This window comes from Anomaloglossus baeobatrachus, chromosome 6 (genome assembly GCF_048569485.1).
Source record: "Anomaloglossus baeobatrachus isolate aAnoBae1 chromosome 6, aAnoBae1.hap1, whole genome shotgun sequence".
NCBI lineage: Eukaryota > Metazoa > Chordata > Amphibia > Anura > Aromobatidae > Anomaloglossus > Anomaloglossus baeobatrachus.
The window spans coordinates 503,027,113-503,039,770 of record NC_134358.1 but is presented as its reverse complement, the minus strand read 5'-3'; the positions used below and the strand labels follow the sequence as shown (position 1 = coordinate 503,039,770).

General features: G+C 50.5%; 1 protein-coding gene across 4 annotated transcripts in view; it reads right to left on the bottom strand.

The window, feature by feature from the left end:
- Nucleotides 1-12,658, bottom strand: part of RBM33 (RNA binding motif protein 33) — a 222,529-nt gene that overhangs the window by 73,362 nt on the left and 136,509 nt on the right. For all 4 annotated transcript variants that reach the window (XM_075315440.1, XM_075315441.1, XM_075315442.1 and 1 more), the window contains exons 13-14: nucleotides 3,652-3,819; nucleotides 3,299-3,550 (exon numbers count right to left, since the gene is read on the bottom strand). In XM_075315440.1, coding sequence (XP_075171555.1) covers nucleotides 3,299-3,550; nucleotides 3,652-3,819 — 420 coding nt within the window. The remainder of the gene's footprint in view (nucleotides 1-3,298; nucleotides 3,551-3,651; nucleotides 3,820-12,658) is intronic.

Sequence of the window (12,658 nt, the reverse complement as noted above, 5' to 3'; positions counted from 1 at the left end):
ATCCTGCTCATATACCCCCATCCTGCTCATATACCCCCATCCTGCTCATATACCCCCATCCTGCTCATATACCCCCATCCTGCTCATATACCCCCATCCTGCTCATATACCCCCATCCTGCTCATATACCCCCATCCTGCTCATATACCCCCCATCCGGTTCATATACCCCATCCTGTTCATATACCCCCCCATCCATCCTGCTATATGCCCCCATCGTGCTCATATACCATCCTGGTATATGGCCTGTATCCTATAGCACAGAGAAAAAAAATAAATGTTTATACTCACCTTTTCCTCACTCCCTCCAGCACCGATCATCTTCCTCTCTGCGCCGCTAACCTGTGTGTGTGGAGCCGCCCCCCTGCAGCACGCGATGTCTTCCTGTCTGTGCCGATCAGCTGATCAGCACAGATCAGCTGACCGGCACAGACAGGAAGACATCGCGTGCTGCAGGGGGGCGGCTCCACACACGGGGACGGGTGAGTGTACTGATTCACTGCACCCGGCGCTGATGATGACGCGCGGGGGGCAGTGAATACAGCCGCACATGATCACTCCAGGCTGTAATTGCCAGGGGTGATCATGCGGATCGGCTCTTTACTATGCGCGCGTCCCAGCTCATCCTCCCGCCCACCTGTCAGTGCCGGCTTCAGCGCTGAGAGATGGGCGGGAGGATGGGCGTGCATATGTAATGAGCTGGCCCACGTGGTCACGGCAGGCGCTGCTGCTGCCTGCTCGTGCCCCCGATGGCCCGCTCCACCGCAGCACCCTCGTTTCCCGCCTGCAGCCCTATAGTCAGACCATAAGACGCACCCCCAACTTTCCCCCAACATTTGGGGGGAAAAAAGTGCGTCTTATGGTCCGAAAAATACAGTAACACCTTTATAATACTCACCTAGGGGCAGTCCGGTCCGATGGGCATCGCTGGTCTTGGCCCATTGTCTTTTGTCTTCTTGCCCGGCCCTGTGTGTATGAGGTGTCCTGCATCATTTACACAGAGGCCTCTCCTGCGCATGCACTTTGATCTGTCTGGCTGAGGGCACAACTAAGTACTGCAATGCACAGGGAAAAGGTCAAAGACCACCTACGCATGTGAACTATAGTATTTTGATCTGCTCTTAGCCGGGCAGATTAAAATGCGAATGCGCAGGAGCGCAATGGAGGACTCTCTGCTAATGGTGCAGGACGCGTCATGTACACGGGGCTGGACATGAGGATGGTGATTCCAAGAGAGGAGGCGCCAGACCATGAGCAGCGTCGCCCATCAGAGAAGACCGCCCCCGAGGTGAGTATTATGAAGGTGTTTTTTACATTATACAGAGAGGCCTGGGCTCTTATAGAGTATTCTGGAATGCTGTATATATAAGATCACTGGTGGTGGCCGCAGCTCATAAGGAAAAAAAAACCTAGTGACAGGTTCCCTTTAAGTCCCCCTATTATAGCAATCTGTCAGCAAATATATTTTTTACTAAACAAGTATGTGAAGTTTATATCATCCAGGGGAGGATAGTAGACAACATTCCCATTTTTAATCCAACCTCGGTATTTTATTATAAACCTGCAGTAAAGTTGCACAGCATCTATAGGACTTCAAAAACTTGTAAGTTTGGCTGCAGTGATCACGCGACACACAAACATCCCGTCACCACCAGTAATGGCAGAGCGGACATCGCTGTAGGAGATAATTGCACAGTTTTTATTTTTTATGGGGCAGAAAACTGATTAAGTAGGAGTTGTCCAGTAGTGTAAAAGCTTTTGACATTTTCTTGTTTACAGCTTGTTGCCTAAAGGCCCAGTCACACTAAACAACTTACCAGCGATCCCAACAACGATACAACCTGATAGGGATCGCTGGTAAGTAGCTAGGAGGTCGCTGGTGAGATGTCACACTAAGCGACGCTCCAGCGATTCCACCAGCAACCTGACCTGGCAGGGATCGCTGGAGCATCGCTACACGTGGAAGCATGCTGCGCTTGGTAACTAAAGGTAAATATCGGGTAACCAACCCGATGTTTACCTTGGTTACCAGCGCACACCGCTTAGCACTGGCTCCCTGCACACCTAGCCACAGTACACATCGGGTTAATTACCCGATGTGGACTCTGCTACGTGTGCAGGGAGCCGGCTTCTGCAGACACTGGTAACCACGGTAAACATCGGGTAACCAAGAAGCCCTTCCCTTGGTTACCCGATACTTACCTTAGTTACCAGCGTCCGCCGCTCTCACACTGCCAGTGCCGGCTCCTGTTCCCTGCACTCCTAGCCACAATACACATCGGGTTAATTACCCGATGTGTACTCTAGCTACGTGTGCAGAGAGCAGGGAGCCGGCACTGACAGCTGAGAGCGGCGGACGCTGGTAACGAAGGCAAATATCGGGTAACCATGGGAAGGGCTTCTTGGTTACCCGATATTTACATTGGTTACCAGCGTCCGCAAAAGCCGGCTCCTGCTCACTACACATTCAGTTGTTGCTGTCTCGCTGTCACACACAGCGATGTGTGCTTCACAGCAGGAGAGCAACAACTAAAAAATGGCCCAGGACATTCAGCAACAACCAACGACCTCACAGCAGGGGCTAGGCTGTTGCTGGATGTCACACACAGCAACATCGCTAGCAAGTCGTGCCTCAGCAGCGATGTTGCTAGCGATGTTGCTTAGTGTGACGGTACCTTAAGAGAAAGACCACCTCTGTAAGTCTAGCATGCAAGCACGGCAGGGAGGTAACAGCCATGTTCACAACAGTGCTTGCAAGCTATATAGAAAACAACTGGTAAGCACTGGGCATGTTCTGCGACCTAGTAGTGGTGGTCGGCCAAGGCAATAAGTTGCAAAGTAGAAAAATCTCCTTGCCTTCAGACCAAACAACAGGAAATGAAAGCAGTCTGTGGGCTCACTTCCTGTTGATGAACTCACTTGGTCCAAAGGTGGGGGGAAGAAGACGACATTAATTTGACATAGGGCTTGCGTGACATCACAACCCCACGTGAGCCCTGGCACGATGAGGCTTGAAACCCTTGGAACGGTGCCGGTACAGGAGGCGAGTATAGGTGTTATTATTTTACTTGCTGGAAAAGTGGAATCAGAAGGGGTTGTCCTAGTAGTGGACAACCCCTTTAAACCACACACTGTTGCCCTGCGAATAGCCCAGCAGACAGCATTTCACCAGAATGGAGACCATCATAAAATTGTATATAACCAGTTCTGAAGCTTTTCCCTCCCTTCTTCCACCCAATTGATACGAACAGTTGAGTCTTACTTACACCCTACTAACTACTGTATGTGACACTACTAACCTGCTCTTCAATCTTCGGTTCTTGCTTAACTGGGTTGGTCGTGGTCAGAGATTTTGCGGCTTGTGCAATGCCGGGTGTCTCTGGCTTTGCTTGTGGCGTTGAGGTTCCAAGAGGTTTAACCTGTGCAGATCGTCTGCTGTTCATTTCTACTGTGGAGTTGGAGGGTGCAATAGGCAACTCTCTTAAGTTGCTATTTCTCTGATGTGTCGTTTGTTGGTTGTGTGTCTTTGCCATATTCTGACCCGGAGTATGCTGTAACGGGGGAAAAAAACAAAACAAAAAAAACAATCTTTACATTCCTCCTCGACCTGTAAGAGCAGTGATATAAAAACTGAACCTAGATGCCATATTACCAGTCTGGGCTTTAGAGGTCCATGTCTCTGCGGCCCTGGCATTCTATGGGAAGGGCTCTGGGGCGTCTGTGTTCTAAATGGAAGTGGTTGTTGGGGCGACATCGGAGGCTTTGGTGGCACCCCATGGTGGTGATGATGTAATGACTGTAATGGAGGCTGCATTTGGCCCTATAGAAAGGAGAGGTACAGTCAGATTTCAGAAACCAGATTCAAATGAATGATAACAAACCACTAGAACAAGGAACATTTTTGTTTAAACTAAAACACCTAAACTTAAACATTCTTAAAAATATGCAATAGGGACATGATTTTGTGGCACTCACTAAGGCTATGTTCACATGTCCAGTAACAATCTGCTAAAATGGATTCAGCAGCGATCAGTTAACAAAAAAGTTGTGCAGACAAAACTGTGGGGGGAGGTGGGGGGGGTGCTGCACAACTTTGTCAACTAATTGCTGCTGGATCCTTTTTAACGGATGATTACTGGACATTAATGATGGGCGGGGCGAGCACTACCATGATCGGGTGCTCTCAACTCATAACTAGTGATGAGTGGGCACTACTATGCTCGGGTGCTCGTACTAGTGATAAGCAGGCACTACCATGCTCAGTTGCTTGGTACTCGTACTAGTGATAAGCGGACACTACACCATACTCCGTTGCATGGTACTCGTACTAGTGATGAGAGGGCATTACAATGCTCAGTTGTATGGTACTCGTACTAGTGATGAGTGAGCACTACCATGCTCAGGTGCTCTGTACTCGTAACAAGTGATGAGCGGGCACTACCATGCTCAAGTGTTCGGTACTCATAAAAAGCAGTTGGATGGGCGTGACTCGTTTAGTAACCATAATGGAAGTCAATGGAGAACGCAATCATTTTTACGGATTTTTGTGAAAAATGCTCGAGTCCCCCATTGCCTTCCATTATACTTGGTATACAAGTAGAGTCTGCCCGAGCGTCAAACTACTGGTTACAGTATCAGTACAGAGCACCTGAGCATGCTAGTGCTCGCTCATCACTACTATACATGTGGACTTGGACATATATTCTTAAATAGGCTCTTCTCTCACTAAAAAAAGATGCTGCTGGAGGAACATCTAGCCATACTGGTTTATCTGCCTCCTCCGAATGAAAAACAACTCTTATTTGCTGTACATTTCACCTGGAGAACAGTGACGGACAGGTCTGGTCACATGCTCTGTCTGTGAAGGAGATGCAGTGATACGTGTAGGATGATGCATTGTAATAAGTACAGCACAAGGCAAAAGTTTGGACACCTGTTCATGTAATGGATTTCCTTGCTCTTGTTGATATGTGCAGACTGTAGATTCAGTCTGAAGGGAAAACCATAAGGGGTCACAAATGGAAACAAGCAGTAAAGAAGCAGGTGTTAAAAAACCCAAAACAGATTATTAACCCCTGAAGGACGAAACCAGTTTTGTACTTAAAGGGGGGGGGGTTTCACCCATTTCTTTTATTTTCTAGATCGCCATTATGTTGAGAAATAACGTTTCTCTCAAATACCTTATGTTGCCAATACTGCCTGTGAGTGGCGCTATTGCGGACTGTTGTTCCCCATGGCCTCACCCTCGGGCTCCGTGACCTCGGGGATCTGGTGATGTCACGTCAAGTTCCTGTTGACCTGACATCACCGCGGCCGGCCTCAGTCTTCCCGACTCACTGAGCTGTGGGCGGAGTTTCACTGTTCGTCACAGCCGAGTGTGCCTCCTGCTTACAGCGCTCTGCTGTGAGGGAGGAGGGAGCGATGGGCTGTGATGAGCGGTGAAACACTGCCCACAGTCCAGTGAGTCAGGAAGACTGAGGCCGGCCGCGGTGATGTCAGGTCAACAGGAACTTGACGTGACATCACCAGATCCACGAGGTCACGGAGCCCGAGGGTCAGGCCATGGGGAACAACAGTCCGCAATAGCACCGCTCACAGGCAGTATCAGCAACATAAGGTATTTGAGAGAAACATTGTTTCCCAGCATAATAGCAATCTAGAAAATAAAAGAAATGGGTGAACCACCCTTTTAATGCCCAGATCATTTTTTGCAATTCTGACCAGTGTCACTTTGAGGGTATAACTCTGGAATACTTCAGCAGATCTTGGTGATTTTTTCATGACATATTGTATTTCAGGATAGTTATAAATTTTGGCCGATTTTTTTTTTTTTTTTGCTTTTGTGAAAAAAGAAGGGAATTTTGTTTACTTACCGTAAATTCCTTTTCTTCTAGCTCCAATTGGGAGACCCAGACAGTGGGTGTATAGCTACTGCCTCTGGAGGCCGCACAAAGAACTACACTTAAAAGTGTAAGGCCCCTCCCCTTCTGGCTATACACCCTCCCGTAGGAGTACAGATTCCTCAGTTTTAGTACCAAAGCAAGAAGGAGGAAAGCCAATAACAGTTTCAAAAACAAATTCAATCCGATAACTAGATCGGAGAACTTAAGAAACAACGTGAACAACATGTGCACCCGAAAAAACGAAACCCTAAAAACAGATAGGGCGGGTGCTGGGTCTCCCAATTGGAGCTAGAAGAAAAGGAATTTACGGTAAGTAAACAAAATTCCCTTCTTCTTTTTCGCTCCTAATTGGGAGACCCAGACAGTGGGACGTCCAAAAGCAGTCCCTGGGTGGGTAAAAAGATACCACATGAACGGGCTGTCATACAGCCTCTTCCTACAGGTGGGCCACCGCCGCCTGAAGGACCTGTCTACCTAGGCTGGCGTCTGCCGAAGCGTAGGTATGCACTTGATAGTGTTTGGTAAACGTGTGCAGACTCGACCAGGTAGCCGCCTGGCACACTTGCTGAGCCGTAGCCTGATGCCTCAACGCCCAGGACGCACCAACGGCTCTGGTAGAATGGGCCTTCAGTCCAGATGGAATCTGAAGCCCAGCAGAACGGTATGTGTGAAGAATTGGTTCCTTGATCCACCGCGCCAGGGTGGATTTGGAAGCTTGCGATCCCTTATGCTGACCAGCGACTAGGACAAAGAGCGCATCCGAACGGCGTAGAGGCGCCGTGCGAGAAATGTAAATCCTGAGTGCTCTCACTAGGTCCAACAGATGTAAACCCTTTTCAAATTGGTGAACTGGATGCGGACACAAAGATGGCAAAGTGATATCCTGATTGAGATGAAAGGAAGAAACCACCTTGGGAGAAAACTCTGGAATTGGACGCAGTACTACCTTGTCTTGGTGAAATACCAGGAAGGGAGATTTGCAAGATAACGCCGCCAGCTCGGACACTCTTCGAAGAGACGTGACCGCTACAAGAAAAACTACCTTTTGTGAAAGCCGAGAAAGGGGAACCTCTTTCAAAGGCTCGAAAGGCGGCTTTTGAAGAGCAAGGAGAACCTTGTTCAGATCCCAGGGTTCCAATGGCCGTCTGTAAGGAGGAACGATATGACAAACTCCTTGGAGAAACGTGCGTACTTTAGAAAGCTGTGCCAAGCGCTTCTGAAAGAATACGGATAACGCGGAGACTTGACCCTTAAGCGAGCTAAGGGACAAACCTTTTTCCAACCCAGACTGCAGGAAGGAAAGAAAAATTGGCAATGCAAATGGCCAGGGAGAAAACCCTTGAGCCAAGCACCACGCTAAGAATATCTTCCACGTCCTGTGATAGATCTTAGCTGAGGATGGTTTTCTAGCCTGTCTCATTGTGGCAACAACTCCCTGAGATAAACCTGAGGCCGCTAGGATCCAGGACTCAATGGCCACACAGTCAGGTTCAGGGCCGCAGAATTCAGATGGAAAAACGGCCCTTGAGACAGCAGATCTGGACGGTCTGGTAGTGCCCACGGTTGGCCTACCGTGAGATGCCACAGATCCGGGTACCACGACCTTCTTGGCCAATTTGGAGCGACGAGTATGGCTCGCTGGCAGTCGGACTTGATTTTCCGGAGAACTCTGGGTAACAATGCTAGAGGTGGGAACACATAGGGGAGTCGGAATTGCGACCAATCCTGAACCAAGGCGTCTGCCGCCAGCGCTCGGTGATCGTGAGACCGTGCCATGAAAACTGGGACCTTGTTGTTGTGCCGTGACGCCATCAGATCGACGTCCGGCGACCCCCAGCGGCAACAGATCTGTTGAAACACGTCCGGGTGAAGGGACCATTCTCCTGCGTCCATGCCCTGGCGACTGAGAAAGTCTGCTTCCCAGTTTTCCACGCCTGGGATGTGAACTGCAGATATGGTGGACGCTCTGCTTTCCACCCACATCAAAATCCGCTGGACTTCTTGAAAAGCTTGGCGACTGCGTGTTCCCCCTTGGTGGTTGATGTACGCCACCGCCGTGGAATTGTCCGACTGAATCCGAATCTGCTTGCCTTCCAGCCATTGTTGGAAGGCTCGCAGGGCAAGATAGATTGCTCTGATTTCCAGAACATTGATCTGCAAGGTGGACTCTTCCTGAGTCCACGTCCCCTGAGCCCTGTGGTGGAGAAACACCGCTCCCCACCCTGATAGACTCGCATCTGTCGTGACCACTGCCCAGGACGGGGGAAGGAACGACTTTCCCTGTGACAATGAGTTGGGGAGAAGCCACCAACGTAGAGAGTCCTTGGCAGTCTGAGAGAGGGAGACAGTCCTGTCGAGGGACGTCGATTTCCCATCCCATTGGCGCAGAATGTCCCATTGGAGAGGGCGCAGATGAAACTGCGCGAACGGGACTGCCTCCATTGCTGCTACCATCTTTCCTAGGAAATGCATGAGGCGCCTCAGTGAGTGCGACTGGCTCTGAAGGAGAGATTGCACTCCAGTCCGTAGCGAGCACTGCTTGTCCAGTGGAAGCCTCACTATCGCTGATAGAGTATGAAACTCCATGCCAAGATAAGTCAGAGATTGGGTCGGGGATAGATGAGACTTTGGAAAGTTGATAATCCACCCGAAAGTCTGGAGAGTGTCTAGCGCCACCTTCAGACTGTGTTGGCATGCTTCTTGAGAGGATGCCTTTATAAGCAGGTCGTCTAGGTACGGGATGACCGAGTGACCCTGCGAGTGCAGAACAGCTACTACTGCTGCCATGACTTTGGTGAAGACCCGGGGGGCTGTTGCCAGACCGAAGGGTAACGCTACGAACTGTAGGTGCTCGTCGTGTATGACGAAACGTAGGAAACGCTGATGCTCTGGTGCAATCGGCACGTGGAGATACGCATCTTTGATGTCTATTGATGCTAGAAAATCTCCCTGAGACATTGAGGCTATGACGGAGCGTAGGGATTCCATCCGGAACCTCCTGACTTTTACGTGTCCGTTGAGCAACTTCAGATCCAGGACGGGACGATACGATCCGTCCTTTTTTGGGACCACAAACAGATTGGAGTAAAAACCGTGACCCTGTTCCTGAAGAGGGACGGAGGTCACCACTCCTTCCGCCTTTAGAGCGGCCACCGCCTGCAACAGAGCATCGGCTCGGTCTGGTGGTGGAGAAGTTCTGAAGAAACGAGTTGGCGGACGAGAACCGAACTCTATCCTGTACCCGTGAGATAGAATATCTCTCACCCAACGGTCTTTGACATTTGCTAGCCAAATGTCGCCAAAGTGGGACAGCCTCCCACCGACCGCGGGTGTGGGCATCGGAGACCGCAAGTCAGGAGGACGTCGTTTTGGCAACGGTTCCTCCGGCTGGTCTTTTTGGGCGTGACTGAGACCTCCAAGAATTTGAACGTCTCTGGTCCTTTTGAGTCTTTTTTGACGAGGCGAATTGGGACCTGCCCTGTCCTCGAAAGGACCGATAACCAGACTGACCCCTCCTCTGTTGGGGCTTGTTTTGTCTGTGTTGCGGTAAGGAAGAGTCCTTACCCTTGGAGTGTTTGATGATTTCATCCAAACGCTCTCCAAACAATCGGTCACGAGAAAAAGGCAAATTGGTTAAGCACTTCTTGGAATGAGAATCTGCTTTCCAATGTCTCAACCACAGAGCCCTACGCAAAACAACTGAGTTGGCTGACGCCACTGCCGTGCGGCTTGTAGCGTCAAGAACAGCATTAATCGCGTACGACGCGAATGCCGCCATTTGCGAGGTCAATGGTGCTACCTGCGGGGCAAATGCACGTGTGACTGAGTCGACTCGCGCAAGCCCGGCCGTGATAGCTTGGAGTGCCCATACGGCCGCAAAAGAAGGCGCTAATGACGCTCCAATCGCTTCATAGATGGATTTCAGCCAGAGCTCCATCTGCCTGTCAGTGGCATCTTTAAGTGCCGCTCCATCTTCAACAGCAACCAAGGATCTGGCTGCAAGCCTGGAAATTGGAGGATCCACTTTTGGACACTGGGTCCAACCCTTGACCACTTCAGAGGGAAAAGGGTAGCGTGTATCTTTAAGTCGTTTAGGAAAACGCCTTTCAGGATAAGCGTGGGGTTTCTGGATTGCGTCTCTGAAGTCAGCGTGGTCCAGAAAAGTGCTTAATGTACGCTTAGGGTATCTAAAATGGATTCTCTCGTGCTGCGAAGCTGACTCCTCTACAGGAGGAGCTGGTGGGGAAATATTCAACATCTTATTGATGTTAAATATAAGATCATTAACTATTGCGTCACCATCTGGTGTATCTAGATTGAGAGCGGTCCCAGGATCAGAATCCTGATCAGTTAAGTCCGCCTCATCACCCATAGATTCATCCCGCTGGGATCCAGACCATTGAGATGAATGTGAAGGCCCGTCATAACGAGCCCGCTTAGGCTGCCCGGGGCCATCGTCCGAGTCAGAGTCTTCACCCTGAGGTGTAGATGCCCGTCCCGGAGCTAGGAGCTGAGGGGGACCAGGGGGCAATACATGCACAGTGTCCGTGGTCTGAAGTACAGGCCTAGCTCGCAATGTGTCAAGAATTTGTGACATAGTGAGAGACATTCTGTCAGCAAAAGCTGCAAACTCAGTTCCTGTCACCTGGACAGCATTCACAGGTGGTACACCCTGGGACACGTCCAGCAGAGGTCCCGACTGTGCAAGCGCCGCAGGGGCCGAGCACTGCACACAATGGGGGTCCGTGGAGCCTGCCGGTAGAAAAGTCCCACATGCGGTGCAGGAAGCATACAATGTCTGTGCCTTGGCACCCTTGCGTTTTACGGGCGACATGCTGCTGGCTCTCTGCATGTGAGAGAGTCTATAGCCAAAGGGCGACCAGCGCTATGTAATACCAAGTATTTGTAGCAACAAAATACTAAGAATACTACGAGCACAAGAGGGGGTGAGCCCTGAGGGCTGCTTACCGCCCGCTGAACAGCGGGTAAGAGGCTGCAGAATGCCTTGTCTGGGTCTCCCCGGCTCCCCTCTGCAGCTCAGCGTGTCAGCAAGAATGGCTGCCGGCTTCTGTGGAGAGGGGCGGTCCGTGGGAGTTCCCAAACAAAAGTGCGGGAACAGTGTCCCCTCTGTGCTGACTGTGAGGGCTGGAGTATGTAAAAACGACTCCAGCCCTCAGCGCTGATGCACTGGCCAGCGTCCCGCCCCTCTCCTGACTGGCAGGTCTGTGGGCGGGAACGAACGAAAGCAGGCCGCAAAAGCCGGGGACTCGAGTTATCAGCGCGGCCGCCGTAAAAGCGCGGGCCGCGCTGAAGTCCCCGGCGCACCGCAAGTGCCAGCCGCGCCGCTGTTCGAGCGGCCGGCGCGACCGAGTTCTAGACGTGGGCAGCGTCCCGCCCCTCTCCTGACTGGCAGGTCTGGGGGCGGGAACGAAAGGAAGCAGGCCGCAAAAGCCGGGGACTGTAGTTATCAGCGCGGCCGCCGTAAAAGCGCAGGCCGCGCTGAAGTCCCCGGCGCACTACAAGTGCCAGCCGCGCCGCAGTCCCAGCGGCCGGCGCGGCCTATTCCCATAAATGTGCCTGCTTCAGCAAAGCTGAATGAGGCCATGGCACAGGCGCCGCAGCGCTGATGTCCCCCGGCGCACTACAACACCCAGCATGCTGCGGTGTGAGCGCCAGATACACGGGGACACAGAGTACCTTGAGGAAGCAGGGCCATGTCCCTGATGTACTCCGCTCCATCCAGCATCTTCTCCAGGGGCTGTAGATGGAGCACGGTCTCTGTGCCTGGAGACCGGTAAATCCCACTTCACCCAGAGCCCTGTAAAAAGGGATGGGGAAGGAATCAGCATGTGGGCTCCTGCCGCCGTACCCGCAATGGGTACCTCAACCTTACAAACACCTCCGACATAAGTGGGGTGAGAAGGGAGCATGCTGGGAGTCTGTATAGACCCTCTTTTCTTCCATCCGACATAGTCAGCAGCTGCTGCTGACTAAAAACAATGGAGCTATGCGTGCGTGTCTGACCTCCTTGCGCACAAAGCTAAAACTGAGGAATCTGTACTCCTACGGGAGGGTGTATAGCCAGAAGGGGAGGGGCCTTACACTTTTAAGTGTAGTTCTTTGTGCGGCCTCCAGAGGCAGTAGCTATACACCCACTGTCTGGGTCTCCCAATTAGGAGCGAAAAAGAAAATGGAAATTTGATGAAAATCGACAATTTTCAAACATGTACTTTTTAGGTCCTTAAGCCTGCCACACAAAATAGTTAATAAATCACATTTCCCACAGGTCTACTTTACATCAGCGGAATTTTTGAAGCAAAATATTTTGAGGTTAGAAAGTTAGGAGGGTTCAAAGTTCATCAGCAATTTCCTATTTTTTTCAATAAAATTTACAAAAACATTTTTTTTTTTTTTAGGGACCACATCTTGTTTGAAGTGACTTTGAGAGGCCTAGGTGACAGAAAATACCCAAAAGTGACACCATTCTAAAAACTGTACCCCTCAAAGTACTCAAAACCACATCAAAGAAGCTTATTAACCCTTCAGGTGCATCACAGGAACTAAAGCGATGTGGAATGAAAAAAAAACAAAAAATTATAATTTTACCTAAAATTGTTGCTCTAGACGCAATTTATTCACTTTTAGAAGAAAACAACAAAATGGACCTCAAAATGTGTTACCCAGTTTCTTCTGGGAGCGTTGATACCCCAAATGTGGTCAGAAACCTCTGTTTGGACAAATGAGAGGGCCCGGAAC